Here is a 23717-nt window from a genome sequence, read left to right as displayed (position 1 = left end):
CACTCCGATAAAGGTGAGCAAGGTGGCTCCTAGCTTGGATCCATCTTGTTGGAGGTGTAAGGGGCATTCCTGCATATGTGGTGGAAATGTGGGGGGGTAAGGTGGTTCCGGGAGCAGGTCGCATCCAACCCACGGCACTGCATTGTTTACTGTGTTTATGGCCCATACAGAAGGGTAGGAGAGTTAAGGCTATATTTAGGGTGGTAGTGCTGGGTCTCCTTTTGGCCAAAAGGGTGGCGGGAATGGCTTGGTAGGCATGTGTGGGTGCCAGAGCAAGTGAGTGGTGTAAAGATATACGCAAATGTTTGAGGGCTGAATTGAACACTGTTTTGCAAATTCAAATCTGGGGGATGAGGAGGCAGCATGAGGTATGGGATAAGATTGAGGTGCGGTCGAACCTGTGTCCGCCATAGTGTTGAAGGTGAAATGGAATGAAATGGGTGGGCAGGGGGCCTAACCGTCCATGTGGAATACTCAGGAGCTATTCTGGAGATGGACATGATGACGACTGTTGAGCAGGAAATGAGGGATGTGTCAAGGAAGTCGTAGTTGGATGCTTCTTCCCTGTCTCGGGAGGATAGCTCAGGGGCAACATGCTCACCTTGGAAGCAAGACGACACGGAGCACCACAGGTTCGATCCCCGGGTCCGTGCTTAGAAACCTCTGGGTATTAAGCATGTTATAAATAACCTATCATATCATACAACAGTAATGTTACTGTGCCTGTATGCAATGGCAACGATGACTCGAGACCATATCTGAAATTAGTATTATTGATGTATTGTTAGAAAAAATTATAAATAAAAGTTCTCTCAAGAAGTGTAGAGAGAAAAGGAAGTAAAGAAATAGGTGGAAAGTTAGAAGGGATGGATGTACTAAGAGACGTTCCTTGCACAAGAGGGGAAAGAATGGCTGATTTAGAAGAAATAGGGACAATACTGAAGGAGGTATTCATTGGAGGACGAAATACTTCACAAATAGTAAGAAAATAAAGTTGGAAAATCTTAGCAGGATAAAATCAAGAGGAGAGCCAGATTTCATTCAGGTAAAGACATCCCTTAACAGTGTTTGGACAAATTGGAGAAACAATTCGCAAAAGTGGTGGAAGCGTGAGCGATATTAGTGGAGGAGAGCAAGTGATGTGTTAATATCAGTTACCTACGAAAGAGTAATTGAAGAGAAAGCTCATTAAAAGAACACTTCCCTGGGACTGGCATGCTCAATTCGAGAAGAATATTTACTTTTCACACTGTAAGTAGTTTGTTTTCATAAAATATCAGTTTGATTAAATAGACATTTTTAGCTGCCTCTTGATAGGATTGAGGCGAGATGTGCTTATCTCACTCGCTTGGATTATTGTTTCAAGGATTGTGTAGCTTCAGATTGTGTGTCTGTGTTGGTTCTGATGGCCATCCATTAAGGATGAGAGACAGTTGGTGCACGCTGAATGATAGACAGCTCAGGAGAATGCTGGGTGCCTGGTTTAAATGAGTGCTCTGAGAGAGTAAGTAGGGTCTGATCTGGAATGGATGATGATATCTGGTGTGTGGTCTCAGTGTATACATTCTTACCATAACAAACACTGTATGACTAGTGTTCAATAAAGCAATCTAGACATTTCTAAAAAAAGAGGCTCATGGCTGGTCTGTGATGGGGGATCCATCAAACCTTTGTTAATTAAAACAGTGGCAATGAGTGACAAGAATCTATCTGGAGAAACCTCAAGAAGTGCTGGGGCGGGTAGAACAGCCAGCTTAAGACGACCCAGTGCCCCTCAGTTTGTCACGCCTCTTTCAGTCTCTCAGCTGCCAGAGTGAGATCGGCCAGCATGGGGGGAGGGGAGTGCGTCAGTGGATTACACCCAGTAGTTGGTGGCTCGGGTGATTCCGGTATCGTAAGCATTCAACCGTAGGATAACCCAGCTCAGACAGAGCTTTCAGTTAAGCGGCCATCTTAGCCAGCTGCTCACCATGGCACAGTATTTATACTGGGCATCAAGGGTAAAGCAAACATGATGAGTACTATTACGCAGCTAGACTAGCTTTCATTGGTGCAACCAGTCTGGATCTACTTTTTTACTGGCCATCATTAGTGTTATTACATAGTTAGACTGGACTACTTTGGTGCAGCCAGTCTAGTCAGGTTTTTTTTATTGTGCCATGTATTTTCTTATTGGAATGAAGGGTAAAGCCAGCATGATGAGTGTTATTACATTGCTAGGCTGGCATTCATTGGTGTAGCCAGTCTGGATCTATCATACTGTGGCATGACATTCGTTTACTGGGCACCAGGATAAAGTAAGCATGATGAGAGCTATTATGTAGCTAAACTGACCAGTCTATTATGTACCTAGAGCAGCCAGTCTAGTTACATTTATTTCGTTATTGTGCCATGGCATTTTTTTTACTGGTATGAAGGGTAAAGCCAGCATGGTGAGTATTATTATATTGCTAGACTGTCCTTCATTGATGTGGCCAGTTGAGATATACTTTGTTACTGTGGCATGGCATGTTTTGCCGGACCTCAAGGGTAAAGCAAACAAGTGTTTTTCAAGGCTAAACTGGCCTCCATTGATGGTGCCAGTCTGGCCATATATTTTTACTGTAGCATGCCATTATGTTAATGGGCTTTAAGGTTAAAGGAAAACAATAAGTGTTATTACAGGACTAGACTGGCAGACATTAGTGCAGCCAGACTGGACATGCATGCTTTCTTAATGTGGCCTGGACATTTCTTAACTGCAGAGTCAACCGGAATAGGTTCTTACATGGTAATAATGGCATATATTGGTGCCATTAGCATGGACATGCAAGGGCACACCCAGCATGAACATGGCTTCATACAGGCATGTATTGTGGGAAAATGCATCATGAACATTTGTTGGAAAATGCGTTTGTGCCTTGCTTGTAACTTGCATCTTTTGAAATGTGTCATGTGCTTCCGCCGCCACCACCCCTCCAGCACTATCTGAAATGTCGTCAGGCCTAGTATGATAGTTGCTTGTTTTGTTCATCCCCTCCGTTTCTGCACCCCTCTCCCTCACCTTTTGTTTTCTCCGGCTCTACCAGAAATGCCATCAGGCCTAGTACGGTAGTCACCTGTCTGTTTCCATTTCCTTCCCACTCTCCCCCTCCCTTCCTTATCTATGTCTTAGCTCTTGCACTATCTGAAATGTCGTCAGGCCGAGTACAATAGTTAATTTCACATCCTTACTGTTCATGGCCTGTAAGAATGTTCATTGTATTTTCCCTTGTTCCCTCCCTTGCCTTGAAGCGCTTTGAAACACAGTGTGTATAGCGCTATATAAATAAACTGTCATATCATATCATATCTTGCAACTCTGATTGCAAACTGTTTGGCTTTTTAACTAATGTTTCATAGAAAGTGTTCTGGAAAATGTAGCAATTTTCCCATTATTTTGAATAAACAACCCCAAACCTCCCTTGGTTGGTTACAGCTCCCTCGCTATGCCTGGTTGCTCCCGCATATTCGAGGCAAAAATGTACACCCTTCCAAATAAAAATTCCCCAGCTGCCCCTGTATCTGCGTTCAGCCTGTAGGACTGACCCAGCCATTCAATTGAAAAATTGAGTTCCATTAAATTGAGTATCAATAACACTTATAATAATTTGCTATAAACATTTTATATTATTATAACAACCATATGAGTAATATTATTAAAAGCAGGCCATAAACAATATTGTGCAATGAGTGATAAACGCACAACTTGTACAGATTTTCCTGAATCTTGCTATTTCAGAACTATGGCTGGCTATAGATGTAACATTTGGACATGGGAAAGGGCGCTAGGCCAATCAGGTGGTACACATTTTGCGCCCGCTGACCAAGCGACCCGAGGCCCGTCCCCGGGTGGCACGGTTTTATTTGTTGTATTGTTGCCTCGCCACCTAACCCTCCCCCCCAAAAACCCTGATCCCCTTTTGCACCCCCTTCTCCATTTGCACTTACCTGTGGGACCGGAGCTCTGTGCTCTGGTCCCGGCGCTCCTCCCGTCTCCCAGCCACCATATACATGAAAAAGGAACATATTCCCTATACCAAATGGCGGCCGCCATCTTTTTTTTTTTCCTCAGGAGATCGGCTTTGAAAGCAGCGCAAATTTCCCAAGTAAAAATTATGGAAGCCATTCGCACCACAGATGAACCCCAGAGTGTGAATGGCTTTCATGCTCGTTCAGGAGAATGGACATGGCCAGTAACGGCTCACAGCTGGGGCTGGCGGCACGTTACCAGTCATGACCGTCCTCCTGAGCGGGCATGAATGCCATAGGAATGAGTTGGGGAAAAAAAATGAAATGTGTGGGTTTATATCTGTAGAGTTAAAGCAATGTCTATTGTATTGTGCAGGTGTGCATTTGGGATAGTGAGATGTGGATGTAGTGACTACATTATTGTTTACATGAGTTTCTGGCATGAAAATAATTAACTTCTACAGTACATTATTGACATGTTTTCATGCTCTAAGACTTCTGTCTAGACAGGAAGGCAAAATGGTAAAGGTAATCAGTGTTTGTTGTCGGAAATCAGAATTGTGTGTGTGTGTGATGGATTTCCAACATTTAACTCTGGCATCATTACATGGATGGTGTAGGTTTGGAAATTTATATAAGGTAAGATAATCTTGAGATATCTTTCTAGCAGCAAAAAATAAAATAATAAATAAACCAGCTCCAACCAGTCACACTAGCTACATGTTTTGCACTCATCTCTACAAAAGGGAAGTGTGTGTGTAAACTGAATCCCTGTACATGTAATTAGGATCCTGACTATCTGAGTAATGCAAGAAAGCAGCAGGGATGTGCTCTGGTATGTGGTAATACTGAAATTACCACACAGAATGCATTTGGATGCTCTAAAAAACGGATGCCCCTCTTTAACATCTAACAACAACGTTTATCACCAAAGATGAGTACTCACAGGTCGATTTCAATTTAAATAGGGCAGATCTCAACATACGGTGTACCAAAATATGATTTACTGATTTAAAAAAAATGTTTTAATACAAATTATTAAAATCAATAGCAAAATGCTCAAATTATCATGAAAATACATATTCATAATATATCAAATCATAAAGAGTGTACTAACAAAAGACGTCTCTTCGACATTTAGCCTTGTTCTACCTTACATGCATAAATTATCTTAGTATACAGAGAGACTTTGTCTGAACCTAACAACACATTTTCATTTGGATCGAAATCTAGATTCTTAATCAGTTCTAAATTTGTTGATGATTACCTGAGACCATTTGTTATGGAAATAAAATCAAATGTTCGAGACACAATGGATATTATTAAATAGATTGAGAATCTATATTTCGATACACAGGAATATTTGCCGTTAGGTTTATACATTGTCTCTCTATATAATAATATCATGCAGAAAGCGACATTGGAAGTCATAGAAGAGCTCTTGTGGGGCAGAAAAGATGAAGACCTGGTGCCAAACTCTTTGTATTATATCATGTGCTGACTTAGCTCTTAAATAAAACTATTTTCAATTTCAAGGATAGTTCTGCAGACAGATAGAAGAAACAGCAATGGGGGCGAATATCGTGCCCAATTTCTCAAATCTTTTTGTAGAAGCATTTGAATAAATTACATTTATAAGGTAGACAAACCTTTCTTTGAAAACATCTCCATTTGGAGAAGGTTCATTGATGATATCTTGGTAATCTGGAGGGCACCCAAAAATCAGCCATGGCCTTTGTGACTTAAATGTTAAATGAGCGTAGCTAACACCTGCAGTTCACCTATAATTTGAATCAGACTGAGATGAACTTTCTTGATGTTACTTTTTGTCATGATGACCCAGTGGAATGAGCATTTCAGTTTACCAATGTAACAAGGGATCAGCACGCCTCCTGGCTCCCTTCGTTGGACTTCCCTTCTTTGCTGGAAACAGGAGTCGTTAGCCACGCCTCTCACGGGATGCTTCATCACACAGACCCTCAGCGTCTCGCCATCCCTGTTTCTTCCAGCTGGTCCTGGGCAGCCACGGCTCCTCAGCTCTCCTCCCAACTCGCTCTCTTTGCTGATTGCTAGTGTTCCTTTTATACTCTCCTGAAGACTTTATAGGCTGCATGTAGGCATGGTTGATTTCAATTGCTTGACCCTGCCTGGCCTTGTTAGTCGGACATGGCCTATGGATGTTGATGTGCCTTTATCTGCATCTTCTTCTTCCCAGTACCATAATGGTGCTTCTCATAGGAAATGTGTATTCCTCTTGAATCCCTCTTCTTTGTCCCAGTACTTGAGTGATACTTGGGGGAAAAAAGATTGAGTGTCTTATGATAAGAAGGTGGTTCTAGTTCTTTTACTCTGCTACCCTCAGTAAATGAGGTTAACACTAAAGGAAAAGATTGGATCTCACAGTAGTTTATGATATTAAAGGGACTGGAGGATAAGTCTGTGTTATAGTTAGAGAAAGGGGTTTTACATTCCCTTGCTTTCCTCTGAGTGTGACTGTTTGACGAAAGGCCTTGGGGAAGGTTAGGACATGCGGGTCAATATCCTATAGCAGTAGAGGTAAGGTGTGATAGATTGGGATTAGGAAAAGGGGGATGCCTGATCTCATCTTCAGGCACCCCACTTCCATTCTTCAAAGACCCTCCATCCAAGTAGTACCCCTTCGTAGCCTCACTCCTGGGGTAGGAATCTGGCAGTCCCACCCTTCTCTTGGTTACCTGAGGGGGGTCTTAAGCGGGTTAAATGTGAGAACGCCCTCAGATTTCTCACAATACTGGCAATTGGCTGGATGGCTTGAATGAAGGTGTCGAATGGCACAAAGTAACCGGAGAAGTAGTGACTCAGTTACTATGTTGGGTTCCTAGTATTTAACAACTCATACCACAGATGTATTATCTAAACGTTTGATGTTACACGGGTACCCCTGTTTCAACAATTGAGTGGAAATAAGAGTAAGATTTGTTGTTAACAGGTTTATCGTGTACAAATATGGCTATATGGCTACTGCAGCCCAGTTGTTCTTTGATGACACACATAATGTGGAGTCGCACACATACGATCGGACATTCAAGTGTGCAAAAATAGAGTGAAACAAGAACAAAACATGCTGTCAATACATTTTTGGAAAGCTTATGAGGGTGGACATATGCACCGGTGTTTAATCGTGTATAAACATGGCTATATTATTGCTTTTCAGGCATCACACAGATTGCCACAGAGTGGGCAAAGCCAATGCAACATCAGCGTTCATGAATACCTCTTTACTACAAAAGGTAAGGGTGTTTGTTATCTAGCATTTAGTCCGTTCGAGATAGCTAATTATTTATAATTTGGCATAACAATAAGGCCCTGTGTATATATATATCTTTCAGAGCCTTCAAGGTACGTGAACTTTCAGACCCATTGATAAGACGACGTGCTTTGACCGCTTTTGATGCTAGCAACATGGGAGAATCTACGGAAGCGTTTTAAGGACTAACGCAATTAGGTAGGTTACAATGCCTAGATGCTTGCATTTATAATGTATTGGTAATATTATCCGCATGTAACCTCGTGTAGACTGTGCTGGCTTAGTTTTGGTAGATTTGAATAACGGCAAGAAGAAATAATATGAGCCGCTGAAGAAGTGAATCATAAAACTCCAGGTATGTGCTCTATTACAGTACAGGGTGTTGGTGTCATGGTCATCGATATTCTACTGGCCTTTGTGGTGTTACTTTGGCATTGGCACTGATAAAATTTCATCTGGATTTTTACAGATTTGATGTTATGATCGGGTGCACGCGAGGAAGCCTGTATTGTAATCAAGCTTTGCCCAAAAGTGATAAGGAGTTGTAAACTACTTTTGGAGGAGCCACATTCAACGGAGTGGTTGTAGTTATAATTGAATGCCTATTTTTGTTATGTTACTCACAGGTCTGATATGAAGATTGTGGTGATGTGAACATTTTTGAAAAAGCAATTATGTATTTATTTGGTGTGTGGGTGTACTTTAAACTGTGGGGTATTAAGTCTACTCAGGGTTTTTAATGACGTCTCATTGGGCGTTTGTTTGAAGTTTGTTCTCCTGAGGAAGGTTCTTTAACATCAACTTTAAAGAACAAAAACCTGTTGAGATGGTGGTAAGCAACAGAATACAACTGTTGCAATAATTTGTGCATGTAAGGCAGAAAAAGACTAAATGTATAAGAGACCTCTTTTGTTAGTACACACTTTTACTGATTAGAGATTTTATTAATATGGTTTTCATGCACCTGCGTCCCCTGAGGTCTCCCCTACTACCCATGCAGTCTCCCTTGCTACGCCTAAACAAAATGGGGAAAAAACGTTTTTATTTTTTTTTATTTTAAATTGAGACTCACTTGGTTGAGCCCTCGCTGCTGCACTGTGTGTGTGATCTGCAGGTTCAACTCCCGGCAAGGTCAACTCAGCTTTTCATCCTGCTGAGCTTGATAAATGAGTACCAACACAGGTTGGGTGATATTGTATGTATATTTGTTCTATATGAAGCGCTTAAGCTTAAGTGCTATATAATACCACATCAATAACATTTGGCCTTTGACGTATGCTTGCATTCACAGTCATTTGTTATTATGGGCCTGTACGCGCAGATATTAATGATACATATGGTGATCCATTCTTGAATGAAATATATATCACTTTCCATGATATTGTAACCATATTTTTCATATTGTACTTAGCATTGTTTCTATGTGATACTACTTCCTGTTTTGTCAAGGCGTGAAATGTTGTGTTCCATCGCTTCTCTTGATGTCACTTCGGGGTGGAATCAAATGACACCACTTCCTGTGATGTCATCAGAGGTCAAGGGTCATGAGATGTCACTTCCACTACCCTTGGCAATTTGGTGAAGTGACGTCGCTGCAGCATATTGCTATTGTTTTTAATAATTTGTATTGTAGGTAATATTCTTTTTCAGTAAATAATATTTTCGTCCACAGTATGTTGAGATCAGCTCTATTTGAATTGAAATAGACATGCAGGTATTTATCTGTGGTGATAAACTTTGTTGTTGGATGCGGTAGTTTCTCCAGAAACTTTACACCACAGTAGAAAATTAACAGTGTCCTCTCCGGTTATTATAATGTCCCTCTTTCACATGCCTGCAGCCCTTTCTCACTGACTCCCCCCACCATCACAGATTCCTGCTCTCTCCATGCACTTGCACGTACTCAATGTCACTGGGCCTAGTAAGATCGCTGTTTTGTTCTCCCCTGTTCCCCTCCCTTGCCTTGTTGCGCTCTGAAACACTTGTGTACGAGTGCGATAGAAATAAAATATCAATCAATCAATCAATCAATTAGAAATCACAATGGCCTTCTTTCTTACAAGTTTTCCCTTACAGACACCCACTCTTTTGCACTCACACTCATGTATGTACCCTCTCTTACAAGCAGAATGAACAAGCTCTGCCACTGATTCTAATGCACACCATCTCACAGGAGCACTCTCACTCCTCCCTCCCCCGTCCCGAATTGTGCAGAAAAGTTAGCAAATGAACTGTTTCTGGAAATTGTCTTGGAAGACGAAATGACAAGTTTTCACATAGTCTGCTGAGAAATCTTCAGCAAACATCTGCGTTGTGCAGTTTTTCTCAGGCAAAGTCCTAGTTTTAAACTGTTTATGCGCGTTTTCCTTTTTTCTTTTTTTTTATTTTATTGTTGTTTTGGCTGTAGAAAAATAAAATTTTCCAACCTTTCAACATTTTACATCTTACATTTTACAAATTCTAAAATCAACAAAAAATAATGTTCACATTTTTACATATTGTAAAACCAAATAAATTGACACAAAGAAGTATTTCCTTACATACATTAAAAATAGTGATTAATCAATTGTTAGTTCATATGGCATCCATCAAAAACCCCAAACCCCCAAAAAATATTCTATGGTCTCTAACCATCTACAAATTCTTGATCTGAGTACAGACGAAAACACTCTGCACAAGCAGTCCTGGTAAAACTTCCTACAATTTTAGAGCATTTAAAAAGTTAATTGTTGCGCATTGCACTGATTTTTTGTGCGTGTGAAATAATGTACACCATAATTGTTCATGCATAACATTGATGTGTCCTTCTAAAAAAGGCTTGAATAGTTTACATCTCAGTGCTAATAGATGCGCACAGTCAATCAATAAGTGCCGTAGAGTATCAGGTCCAATTTGGCAGAACCGGCATTTGGCTTTTTCTTGTGACAACATGTTGCGTTTATATAAAAGATCTGTCGCTGGACATAAATGAAGTCTGAAGCACAGAAACGCCAAGCGATGCTGAGATCGGGAATTTTTAGCCCTTCTCTTAATAGTTGTTGTAAAATTTGTGTCGGAGTATTTATTTTGGTTTCCAGAACCTCGTACTATCTTGCTATTGTCATCAAGGCTGTATTCATGGCACTTAGTGTATTCTTTAGTGCTTGGGCCTCCGGGAAGGATGGACGACCAGCTCGGAGGCCATTAATAAAGAAGTTATGGTCAGAGGGTTGCTCATCAAAATGTGTCCCGCGAGGGGTGGCCGCAATAAATGATACCGAGTTGTTAGACGAGCATCCGGGAGATTTGTCAAACATGGCTGGTGATTTGGACAAATCATTAGATGGAATCTTTGTCTCTACCACCAGGGGTTGGAAATTAGGAGGGGTCAGTTGTTTGGAGGGTGTTCCTTTTTGAGATGTGACTATGTTGCTCCCTTGATTTATCTGAGTCACATCACCAGTATTTGAGCAAGTGTACATGATATCGATGGCGTCTATGCAGGTAGTATTAGATGTGTTCATGAAGCTAATCATATCCTCATCTATTTGGCCTGCGATGACCATGGCCTCATGAGCTGCTCGCAAGTTGTGTTGAGCAAGGAATGTGCAAGGCGGCACAGGCAATTCCGGCAGCCCGGTGTCTTGTGCCAAAGTCAATTGCTGTGTTGCAATTAGTTCGCCGCTGTTGCATGCAAAGAGCATTGTTAGATCAGAGGTTTCTATGACCTGCCTTGAGTCAGGTCCATTTGGGGCTTCTATATGTGATTGCAGTTGGGTACTGGTGATAGCATATGTAGACCATGGTATATTTGAAGATAGACTAGGTATTGCTTCAGTTAAGGATTCTAGAACAGGATTTGCTAGTCCTGAGTGCAATTGATTAACACTAGAATTAGTATGGCACGTCTGGTTTGATGTATTATCATTAGAACATTTGGCTACCTCGGTCACCAATAAATTCAGAGATTTAGAAATTGTGTGAGAGGTAAACCCTGAGGCGCTAGAGTTTTGTGGTTTTAGCTCACGCGTTGTTGGGTCACCAGTGCAAAATTGGCATATGTCAGAAGCCAGAGAGACCGAGCGTTCTCTTCTTTTTTGCAAGCCTTCTATTTTGGATTTGGGAGGCAGTTGTGTTTTTTTCTTAGCCTCATCATTCAGGGGTTGTTCGTCATGCTCAGTGTTAATATTGGACGGCATGCCTGTTTTCAAGGTATAAGGACCAGTAGCCATACCAAATTATAAAAACAAATGAGTATAAATAACAAGTACCATGAACAGTAAACAGTACTTTCAAGTACTTCACAGTGCGCGCGTGAGTGCGCTGGCTGATGTGGATTTGAAGGGGGGGAAGGCACGACAAAGTCCACGGGGCGGGGCCACCAGTCAAGTGAATCTGGAAGCAAAAGATGTGTTTAGAGGGTGGCCTTAGGTTGTTTCAAACAAATCACATAACAGACTGACCCAGAAGTCACCGTACTTCTTAAAGGGCCCACAGCAGTCCAGTGTTACTGCATAAACGTCCTCCTGTGAATGATGTATCCGCACGGCACCAGCAGCGTTCAAAAGGCAGGATCCAAACAGTTAAAGAACGTGAGAGCGGAGCTCAGCACCAGTAAACAGTACTTTCAAGTACTTCACGGTTTTCCTTTTGCTTAGCTGGAAAATCTTTGAGTAAAAAACGTGCTTCAGATTTTTTAAGGAAATTAAATTAAAACTTCCTGGAGTTTTTCAATTATTTTGCTGATAAAATGTCTCACAGCGTCATTTTTGTTGGGATTTAATTTTCAGCAAATGACTTTCTTCACAAAACATTGAGCAAGTCGGTTTCAGGCAGGCATATTGTTTACAGCCATTTCGCTAAGTGAACATTATGATTTTGTTTTCATTACAATAAAGCACAATACATTTCTCACGCCCCTACCGTGCACATACAGCTGACGTCAATCAGACAAACTGCACCACAAAAAGTAATTTAAGGGGGTTAAAATATACTTTATATAGTTTGTATAGCGGCTGAAACGTTTTACCTCACATGCACCAAAAGTCAAATTCTCATCCAAGATCGTGCAGAATTCCAGAAATTCTGTTTAACATGGAATGATATTTGTGGAGCTCAAAAATGTTTTTTCTCTACTCACCCACCTTCAATGTGAGTGAATCTATGAAATACATTTTAAAAAGTGTAACTGGTAGTGAACTTGTACTTGAAAAAGAAGTCGAAGCATATATTGTTATCTATACCGATGATCAATGCATTCCTCCTTACGTGTGGGCACATCTGCATAATGTCTGCATATTAATTCCAGAGAGAGTTGAGAAAGTCATATGCTTTATGTAAGAGGGCTGGCATGATATTCAAATAAGCAGGGTTCTCAAGTACACCCATTGAATTGGATTAAAAATATTAACGAAAGGTATTTTATGAATCCATAATGAATTCCATGATTTTAAAATCTGTATTAATTGATCAATGCGATTATAGAATTTGTATGAATTGTATAAGTTTAGTGTTTATGCTACAATTGTGATGGTTTAGGAGTAAAATATAATGGTGTTCATCTATTGTTTGGTTTGTGTAAGGTGTTAATATAAAACAAATTCACTATAAAAAAAAGCTATCCAGTCCTGGTTATTTCTTTAAGTCCTGGGATTTTTACTCCTAAATTTTAAATGGAAACAACAAAACTGCTAATCCCAGAATACCAAGAAAGAAATGCGCTCGATTGCTTTCTCACTCATGGTCTTGGGAAACTTGACAACACTTAACATGTGAAGCATGAACATTTTTTCGAGTACCTAATTGATCGGCCAGGTGCTTTCCTCTATCGGGTGAAATAACCCTCTCATCGTCCATGTCGCACTTGTTCCCCACCAGGATGACCTGTGCGTTGTCCCAGGAGTAGGTCTTGATCTGCGTAGCCCTGTGGTGAGAGACAGAGAAGATAGGTTTGCAAGCATTTTCTGCACATTTAAATTTAGATCAGCAGGTATATGTTTGCATTTCCAATCCCATATGATGAAAGATGGCAGTAATTTGTTTAGCGAATATTCCCGTTTTAACAGGAGGTGAGTCCGTATTCAACTCATAGTTTGATAGCCAAAGGCATACTTAAAAGTGAGCTCATATGATTAGCTTCATCTGCACCAGGGTATTAGCCAGCGGATTTATCAAATGAGCTCCCGATAAACTGATCTTGATTGAGGGGGTCATGAGGACATCATGAGCACGATGACCTATTTAGGTGGCATGGCCAAGGGGAGATTTGAGGGGCTTAATCCTAGTGAGAATATATCCAGTATGCCCTGAAGGGACTTCCTTGAAAAGGTTGAGAGGGACAGACCTGGCAGCCTGTGCAAGACAAAGGCAACACATTTGACAAGAAGACTACCACTTGGCAGCCATGATGTGCCATTCCCATGAATCTCGTGGAACACATGGGTCTTGCAAGTTCAGCTTTTGAATGGTTCGACGTCTGTTTTACAAGGAATAACACTGATCGTGTAGTGACTTTGCAATGAATTGTGGGGTCCCCCAGGGATCATCTTGAAACCCATATGTACACCTGCTTGCCACACTTATTGTCTCATTTGATTTGCAATTTTATTGACAAATGTGACATTCTTAAGAGCTTGGGTGAACAAAGTTGATGGAGTTAATTTACTTTAATTAAATAGTCATAAAATAGAAACTCATAAAATACATAACAAACGACTATGGAGCCTAGATAACATTTTAACTATGCTTAGTGCATAACCTACTTTGGGCTTCACAGTGTTAGATCTCGGATGATGCTTTACAAATATGTCACTTTATTCCCTCAAATATGTGCTGTAACTCAATCCTATTGTTTTCATCGAAGAGTTTTTCGGAAATCCTTTTTAACTAAGTCTTCCCAAATAGTTCCCATCAAAATTGGGCAACTCTTTTGGGAAAGGAAAAGCCAGGTGGCAGAATACCTCAATCATCTTAGTAAAGGTGCATTGTTCACCAGCAAAATATCCTGAACTTTAAAAAAAAAACAAATATAGTATGTGTTGAGAAGCCAATCCAGTTGGATTGATATGACCATTTTTTATTCACTATTCTTGCTCTTTTAGAGTGGGGAAAAAATATGTAATTTTCCACACTTAGACATTATTGTGGCAATGTCTCTTCTGATATTTTGCTCAAGAAAGGGCTGCCAGCTTCAGCTAATTAAGATCATCTATACTCAGGGGTCCAATACACATACTCTTTTTTTTTTAAATAAATCTGTTTATTAATTTACAGGACAAACAAAATAAACAGAACAAAACAGCCAACATAAAACCAACGTAAAACCAAATAAGGTTGCATTGTTAAGGTACAGTATACCGCATCTATAAAACCATGAGGGGGAGGTGGGGAACAGGTGAGAAAGGGTCTATGAAACCAAAATGAGGTAGATGTTGGCATCTCAGGTCCCCGGGCTCCGGGACCCAGCAGTCCGACTACATGTGGTATGGCCCAATCCGGGTGTTCACGCATTCCCAGTCCATTTCCCCCACACCTTCAGGAACTTCCATGGGCAACCCCTGGCATTATATATGCATTTCTCTAGGGACGCACATTGGTCCATTTCATTGGTCCAGCGGCTAAAGTTCAGTCCATCTGAGTATACCCACGTGGCGGCTATGACTCTCTTGCCTAATCCCATTGCCACTGCAAGGACATTATTTTCATAATTGGTATACTCCCTTTCTCCCCAGACCCCCAGCATTGCCATTGTCGGGTCTTGCGGAACTGTAGAAACCAGAACCCCAAGATCTTGCAGATGCATCTGCCCCAGATGTCTTGTATAATATCACAGTCCAAGATCATGTGGAAGAAGGTTCCATCTGACCTTCGACATCGCCGACAGTCCCCATCTTCCACCACCCCCACCTCTTCATCGAAGCGCGAGAGTGATAAGCCTGGTGCAGTACCTTATACTGTATTAAGCAGAGTTTAGTGTCTATGTCAATTTCTCATGGGAACATTAGTGCCTCTACCCATTCTTCCGATTCCAGTGGGCCAACTGCCCTCTCCCATTTCTCACAGAGCCGGGACAGCTCCTGGGCCCGAAAAGCAGTAATCACCTGGTAGAGTGTCGATGTGACCTTCGCCAGGACCCTGGCCTGGAGAATGTTTGCTTCTAGGGAGAACACTTTGCAATATCGGCCAGCACAGGGAAATGGGCACAGAAAGCATGTGTTAATTGTAGGTTGTTGTATTGCTCCCCAGTGGGTTAGCAAACCTGTCCTGCATATCACTAAATGACAATAGGTGCCCGTTGTGTATCACATCAGTGCGGGTCTGTATCCCCAGCTCCTCCCACCTGGTAAAATGCCCCACTTTGAGGACTTCGGTGATATGTATGTTGTTCCAACACGGTTGATCCAGTGTCGGTCTCCCACCAAACCCAATATGATGAAGATCTTCTGCCCAGACTTTGCGGATTTGTCGCATCATCTCGTGCATGCCTGAAATATCTCTTTCCGTTGCATACACTACTCAGAGGGGTGGAGTTAATACACATACTCTTGATCACTTTGTTTCAATCAGCCCCGTAGACATTTCCAAAGAAATATCTGGTGTAAAATGTATGAAATGCTGTAAAGAATCTGCTTCTTGGTTCACCAATGAAATGTATTCTGAAAGCGCCACCATTCACTAATAGGAGAACATACCAGAGCATATCCCTCATCAATGGGTTATGTTAAACAATGTAAGCAATTCTGTTTGGAAGACCATGTTATGTTTGACTGTGGTCTGGCTTGAGGTCAGTTCTACATGCTATCTTACATTAACTACTGTGTTCGTGTGAAACCTACATCCCAGTAAAGAACATAGGCGGCAAGAAAAGAGGGGGAAGACACGCAAAGAGGTGTGTTTTCAGGGTTTTTCTGAAAACTTTAAAGGCTGCCACAGATCTTAGTGTAGATGGAAGGGAGTTCCAGAAGATTGCTGCTCTGACTGAGAAGGATCTTCACCATCCATTGGTGCGCTTATACTCAGGTCAGATAATCTACCTTTTATTAGAGGAACGAAGGGTTCTGGTCAGGCAGTACTGTGTAATAGACATTTTTAAGTAGGTAGGTTCTTGTCCAAAAATACACTTGTGCACCAAGGTTCCCGTCTTGAACAAGATCCTTTCCTTGATAGGGAGCCAATGAAGACGTTGTTGATGGTCTGAGATGTGTGCACGCTTAGAGTCTTTTTTTTAATGATGCGTACTGCATCGTTTTGTAGAACTTTATATTTTTTTATGCTTGAAGCTCCATTCAACAGGGCATTATAGTAGTCTAGCCTGGAGATAATAGTAGCTTGAGCTATTGTAGCACTGTTCTGTTCAGAGATGTAGGGGCGAATATTTCTCAGAAGATGGAGATGATAATTACAGCTTTGACTCAGCAGGTTAATATGTGCCTCCAAGTTCAGGCTGGCCTCCACCTGGACCCCACAGAGATGTTACCTTGGTTTGAACTGGTATGATGTTATCACCAATTGTAAAACTCTGAAAGGACGGGCTCAGTTTCGCCTGAGCCAGTCTGGAGCCAAAAATAAGAATCTCTGTTTTATTGCCATTTAGACAAAGCCAATTGGACGCAATCCAGAGTTCTATCTACTGGTAGATGTTAGTGAGGGCTTTGTTGTCAATCAAATGATCCCCGGTAGACTCGAAAACCAGCTGGGTGTCATCAGCATCATTGGTGAAAAAGTGTTATTCTCACTAAGCATATACAGAAACCTCAATACTAAACAATGTGAGGTCAATCAATTGCATGTCAACTAAATAATAAATACTCGTGTGAGAATATGTATTTTCTTTTTATTTAAAGCAGTATTAAACACATTGGAGCCATCACGCAGAGAAAGGAACGCCTTCATTCAACCCTATTTACCGTAAAATTATCCTTCTGGTACTGATCTGCCCATCCCTACTGCTCTCTGTTTCATTTCAACTCTCCCTTCAAATTTGAAGCCTGTTAATATTCTTCTTCCAGTTTATCCTTCTGTGCACAGAATGACTGTTGATTCTTTACAAGTGACAGCCCTCAATAGTCACAGTAAAAATCATGCTCCAGAAACCAATATTAAATACATCTAATTAATGTCCTGCTTTAACTGAGGATATGACAGGTCATCACGTGTCAAGTAGTGCTGCTTATCCATGTATGAATTAGACGAAAATAGAGGATTATCTGATTACTAAAGTCGAAATATTTTGGAAAATTACAAGACAAAATGTAATTCTTACCACTTTTTATGTACAAGGATAAAGCATTTCTGGTACAACTAACGTTCTGAGAGGTTGAGCTGAAAAATCTACACTTTTCTGAAATATAGTCTTAATACAGAACCCACTGGATACCGAACACTAGATTATGTGGTAATCATTTTTGACTCTACAAAATCATTTCTTTTGGGCACAACCAAATATACCCCAGATCAAGGATATACAGTCTCAATAGTTTGCGCTAAGAGCAAAGGACAAGCCCTTTGTTTTTCATGACATGAAAACCTATCTGCATGCAGCCATTTCATGTTCCAAAACCAGATCAGCTGAAAAATGAACTTCTGACATGTATCCTCCATGGTTCAAAAATGTTTATCTGCACTGTCTTTACTTGGGAGCTGGGCTATATTTGTCTACATGGAAAAATCCCTTGGGTTTACCTTCAATTCTCAGATACACTTGAAGTTCCATTTTGACTGGATATATAAACCATGTCGGTTGTAGGTCAAAGGATCGACAACCAAAGGATCGACTGGTCAAAGGGTCGACACCAAAGGACCGAAAACAAAAGGATCCAAATGTTTTTTTTTTACATGTTTTTTTTTGGGGGGTCTCTCTCCAAACCCCTGTTTTTTGTGGTAAAAAACACTTTTTTTCCATAAACGAAAACCCAAAAAATAAATGTAATTTAAAAAAAAATTCGATCCTTTAGTTTTCTGTCCTTTGGTGTCGATCCGTTGACCATTCGACCCTTTGTAGTCGACCCTTTGACCGGACACCAACCATGTCTATAGCAATTGGCCCTATTGGGAAAGATAAAGTCCTCCCTTTCTTTCTCTTTCTGATTTCCAAACTGTTATTCTGACTCTCATTATCCCGACTTGACCATTTCTTATTGGACTTTAGGAAGTTTCTTTAGAAACTGCTTGCCCTATTTTTCTCACGGCAGCCTACTTTATTATTGACTAGTGGACTTTTTAATCCATTGCTCCCTCACTCACTCAGCTCTACTCCTTACTGTTTCACTTCTGTTTCAAATTCCTGCTGTGCTCCATAGTCTAGAAGGTGCTTGCTCTAGGCAGGGTATATCTATTTGTCTGTTTATTTCTTACACGCACCAGACAGAAAGAACTGCATTCGGGCGCAGATGTTAACTAAGGTCGAGTTCTAGCTGTGGTGGGCTAAATATGCCCTTGATACATAGAATTGTTTAAATAGGAAGTTTTTAAGTTCTTTCCTGAACCTTTCCAATGTAGTACATGATCGTGTACCTATAGGTAGCTGGTTCCACAACTTTGGAGCAAACACAGAGAACCTCCTGTCACCCTTTGAGGTGCGTTTAGTCCGAGGTATGTCCACCAAGAGTTTGTCTCCTGACCGGAGGACTCTAGTTGGCTGGTACTGGTGGATTCTGGTATTCAGATAACTGGGTGTGAGCTTATGAAAACATTTGTATATGAGACACGCCACCTTACATTTGATACGGTCCTCCACCATAAGCCAATGGAGTGCTCTCCGAGGTGTAGAGACATGTTCCCTTTTTGGTAGATGGGCAATTAGCCTGACTGCTGCATTCTGGGCCCTCTGGAGTCTCACCATCTGTTTCACAGGGATCGCTGTCATCAGACTATTGCAATACCAAAGCTCCTACAACCATGGAGTGGTCTCGAGGTGCCAAAAAAGGGAGTATATTCCTAAGCATACGCAAGGAGTAGTACACTGCTTTTACTTCGGCCCCTACCTGGGCTTCGCTGGCCAGATTTTCTTGCCAGATGCATCCAAGGTTTTTCACTTTCTTTGAAAACGGAATGTCTTCACCCAGGATCTGCGGCGTTATATTTATTTCTTCGAGTCTGTATTTTGTCTCTGATCTAAATAAAATGACTTCTGTTTTGGATGCATTAAGCTGCAGCTGGTTGCATGCCATCCATTTTTTGATGTCTTGCATGCACCGTTCGATCCCTTCAAATGCCTCAGACAAATTATCTGTCTCCACGTAGATCTGCGTGTCATCAGCATATGAATGGAATCGTAGACCGTGTTTCCTCAAAATATCAAACAGCTGTTGGATATACAAGTTAAAGATCAGAGGTGACACCGCTGACCCTTGGGGGACTCCACATCTCAACTGTATTAGCTCTGAAAGAAAGGCTCCCAGTATCACCTGCTAGGTTCTGTCCTGTAGAAAGGAGTCAAACCAGTCCACCACTACTTTAGCAGCTCTCCCTATTTTACCAATCGGTTGGAGGATAATCTTATGGTTAATTGTGTCGAACGCCGCCGACAGGTCGAGCATCAATAGTATCGTATTGCTTCCCCTGTCTGCAGCTTCCAGCAAATCGTCCTGGACTGCCAATAAGGCCCATGATTTGGGCGGAACCCCGATTGATATTCATCTAAGATATCCTTACTGTCTACAAACTGCTGGAATTGGTTGCAGACAATCTTTTCCAAGATTTTTAAGGTCCAGCATAAGTTGGCCACTGGGTGGTAGTTTTTCAGCACCATAGTGCCTAGATTGGGCTTTTTCAACAGGGGTTTTACCAACGCTCCCTTGAGTGAGCGTGGGACACAACCCTCTGTTAAGGATTTGTTAACTAAAGTGGTTATAAATGAGGTAAGGTTAGCTGCCAAGCGAATGGCAGTACATGCTGGCATAGGAAAAGGCAGGTCATTTGTGGGTTTTAGTTGGAGAATTAGGGCTTGTACTGCTTCCTTCTCAATGGGTTGGAAGCAAAAACTCTCCTCTTTTTCCTGGTTTTCTACCACTTCTAGCTCTTCACTAGGTTCTTCCGACTCTTCCGCAATCATCACTTCGTTAATACTCTTCTGGATATCCACAATTATTTGTTCAAAAATCCATTGAACTTATTAGCCTGCTCGTGTGAGTCGGTGGTGGTTGCTGCCATACATTTAGGGTTTCTAAACCTTGTCACTACGTCAAATAGAGCTTTTGCCTGATTACCTGATAGCTTGATTTCTTCTTGAAGGAAATCCTTTTTTGCCACAAAAAGGGTGTTTTTATATTCCTTTTGGCTGACTCTCGCCTTCTCAGCGTCTTTGTCTAGTTTAGAAGACCTCCAAAGTCAATTAGCCTGGCGTACCTGTTTGTGCATCAGGCCCAATGCTGGACTAAACCAAGATTTAGATTTCTTTGTGATCTTAAGTTTACGCGGTGCGTATTTATCACAGATTTCCTTTAGCAAATCTGCCCCCTTACTGAAAAACTCTTCACATGCCAGACTGGTGTCCTGACATGCCAGTCAATTTTCAACTTCCTCCCCAGGGATTTCTTCTAGATCTGATGCCTTCCGACACCATGTTGGCGTGGTCTCCCGTCCTTTCTCCCTCTGTGGTCCCAGTCCCCTAACAGAAACTAATTGCAACAGTAATTGCACAGAAGTCGGATGGTCTCACCGAATTGAACAGTCCCTCCTCTTGCTGCTAGGAGATCTAAACAGTGACCCTTCTTATGAGAGGGTTCCCTAGTAATAACCTCCAGCTCATGATCATCTAGGAGCTCTATCAGGGCAACGTGGTTAGGATGAACATTATCCCTCTCCAACCAGATGTTCCAATCTCCTATGCATCATATGTCTTTATATTTGCTCCCCATTACTGTAAAGTGAGTGTCTAATGTCTCCATAAAATTCTATAAGGGTCCAGGTGGCCTGTAACCCAGCAACACTTTTATAGCTTGAGTAAGTGACATAGAGATTGAAAATTCCCCAAACTGGATATCGTCATTCCAGTCCAATCTCTCCAAATGTGAGATGGTCATGGATGACTTATATATTATAGCAATGCCCCCTCTTCTCTTGTCCTCTCTGTTAACAAACCTAATAGTGTACTTCTCTGGTACCAACTTATGAAATATAGTTTGAGACCCTTCAGTAAACCAAGTTTCAGTCACACATAGCAACTCCAGGTCTAACTCTTGGATGAGTTCTCCTATTTCCACTGCATGTGCCACTGCTGAGCGTGAATTAAATGAGGCCACTTTTATGGTGGGATTCTCCTCTTGCCATGTCATCTGAGTGTCCCTTTCCAGTCCATGCTGTCGAATTATATGCTATGGAAGATAAGTTGATGATCTATAGAGGAGCCAGGGCCATGCAGGTTAGGGATATCTTGCACCTGGAAATCAAAGAGCTTAAGCTTTTTAAAATCGGGCCTTCCCTGCCGCACTGCCATAGTCATGAAATACTCGGGCACCCCATTTGGTCTTTAGCTTGAGTTGGAATTTTTTTGAAGAGTCATGAAAATATATATATTCTTTAGCCGTCTTTAGATAAAATTTTGCGGTGTTTATATGCTCTCTCTTTGAGCTATGAATTACCTTTTTTAATGTATTTTTATTCTGAAGTTAATTTTTTTCTTTCATTTTTATGTAATTGTTACATTTTATTGCCGTGTTCATATATCTAACTCATTCTTGTACAGCACACCGACGCCCCTCAGGGTTAAGTTTCTGCTTATTAAATTCTAATGAATCTGGTTGTTTGCCTTCATTTAACTTGCTTGTTTGGCATGTTAGTCATTACTCACTATCGCCAAAAGGTCCAAACATGGCGTATTAACACAGCCTAACTATCGATTAACATGTTTTAAACATGTTTCAGCCCTCCGATTAACCAAAATGTATATACATCCTTGTTGGCTCTAATTTTTGACTCCGATTGAGTCATTTAGCGACAACTATGTGGGCCAAAAATCGAATTGTGGTCTGGGGCATACATTTTATGCCTCTTTTGATCCAAAATCCCAAAATCCAGTTTTTTTGCACCTTTTCTCCAAACCACCCAAGATCTATATTTTGGCATATCACTCTTTCAGCCTACTCAGATACACTTTTGACTTCCCAGAGTTTCTGTCTACAGTCCAAAGGTAGTGAAAGATTGTTTAGAGACCGATTTTGCGATCACAAGTTTTTAGTGTCGCCCCTTTTGTATTGGCTTGTTCGTAATCATCTTTGATAGTGAAAGAAGAAACAGCCTGGAAGACCATAACCATCTATTTTGCTTTGTCTTTTTAATTACCATGTTAGGTTTTGTATAATGGCCCCTGTTCGCATTCATTGTTCCTTGAGTGCTGTCGGGTAAAGGATCTTCTATAGCTTATTAAGTTCTTTTAATTAAATTCTCTGCAACTTGCAAGGCATCTTTAAAGAGAACATCCAATGCATTCTTTGGATTCTGCCTTTTTGACCACACTCAACCAACCCAACAGTGTACATCGATTCATACAAGATTCATCTTGCTTTGAAATGCTGTAATAATTCAGCTTTATAGGTCATGGTAGAAGGCTTTCCCCGTCAGTGATCTGCAGATCAAGATGGAGACTCAAGCCTTTAATGTGGTCTCTAGGGCGATACAAGCCCTGAAAGACTTCCACTATAGGCTGTGAAGCTATTGGTCCCCCGTGAACATGCGGGCAGCCATTCATTAGTGCTTTTCAGGGTATCATCCTTTCCCGATAAGATTGAGTGCAACCATGGGAAAGTTTGCACTCTGTGGGATAGTAAATATACTGGGTGGACTGTTTGCACCAGTACCTCATACATTGTGTGTGCCATTTCCTGCCTCTCCAGATCTGTTCATTGCACTTGTGGCTTGGTGCTGGATCACTTGTGGCTTGGTGCTGGATCACTGTGGGTTGGTGCTGGATCACTTGTGGCTTGGTGCTGGATCACTTGTGGCTTGGCGCTGGAGGCTACAGTGGCAGAAGATCGTCAATGGAGAGCCTGCATTCAAATTTTTATTCACAAGTAACAGTGAAAAATGTTAAATGTCAGCTACACAAGTGAAAGGGAGGTAAAAGCAAGTGTCAGGGTTGCTGTTTTTTACTCCCATTTAATGGCTCAGAGCAGGCAAATGATTTACCCTGGAACGGCAAAGCGGCAATCAAACAGTATGGAGTCACTGAACAGTAGTGATATCAAGGCTCAGGCTACATGCTTTATAATTGATGGAGGGCACTTTCCTGGGTTCTGATAGTTATTATTACTCAGCTTAATGCTAATCAATCTATCAAAGTTGGAAGGATGAAGGGCTGAGTCGGCCCTGCTACTACTGGAACACAGCTATCAGCCATTAAGAGAACTCACTGAGCTATCTTAGTGGCTGAGCTATTTCACTAGCACTGTAATGTCACCTCCACGAATCTGAGATGTAAGTGCCTTCTTTCGTTAACCGTTTAAGTTTACTTGAGATGTTTCCAATT

General features: G+C 41.3%; 1 protein-coding gene across 1 annotated transcript in view; it reads right to left on the bottom strand.

Annotated features, from left to right (window-relative positions):
* The window catches only part of RAB3B (RAB3B, member RAS oncogene family), a 966803-nt gene that overhangs the window by 197541 nt on the left and 745545 nt on the right, over positions 1-23717 (bottom strand). The window contains exon 4 of the mRNA XM_069642203.1: positions 13054-13178. Coding sequence (XP_069498304.1) covers positions 13054-13178 — 125 coding nt within the window. The remainder of the gene's footprint in view (positions 1-13053; positions 13179-23717) is intronic.

The sequence above is a fragment of the Ambystoma mexicanum genome, chromosome 1q (assembly GCF_040938575.1).
Source record: "Ambystoma mexicanum isolate Mex_15411 chromosome 1q, UKY_AmexF1_1, whole genome shotgun sequence".
Classification (NCBI taxonomy): domain Eukaryota; kingdom Metazoa; phylum Chordata; class Amphibia; order Caudata; family Ambystomatidae; genus Ambystoma; species Ambystoma mexicanum.
This window is presented reverse-complemented; position numbering and strand designations above follow the sequence as displayed.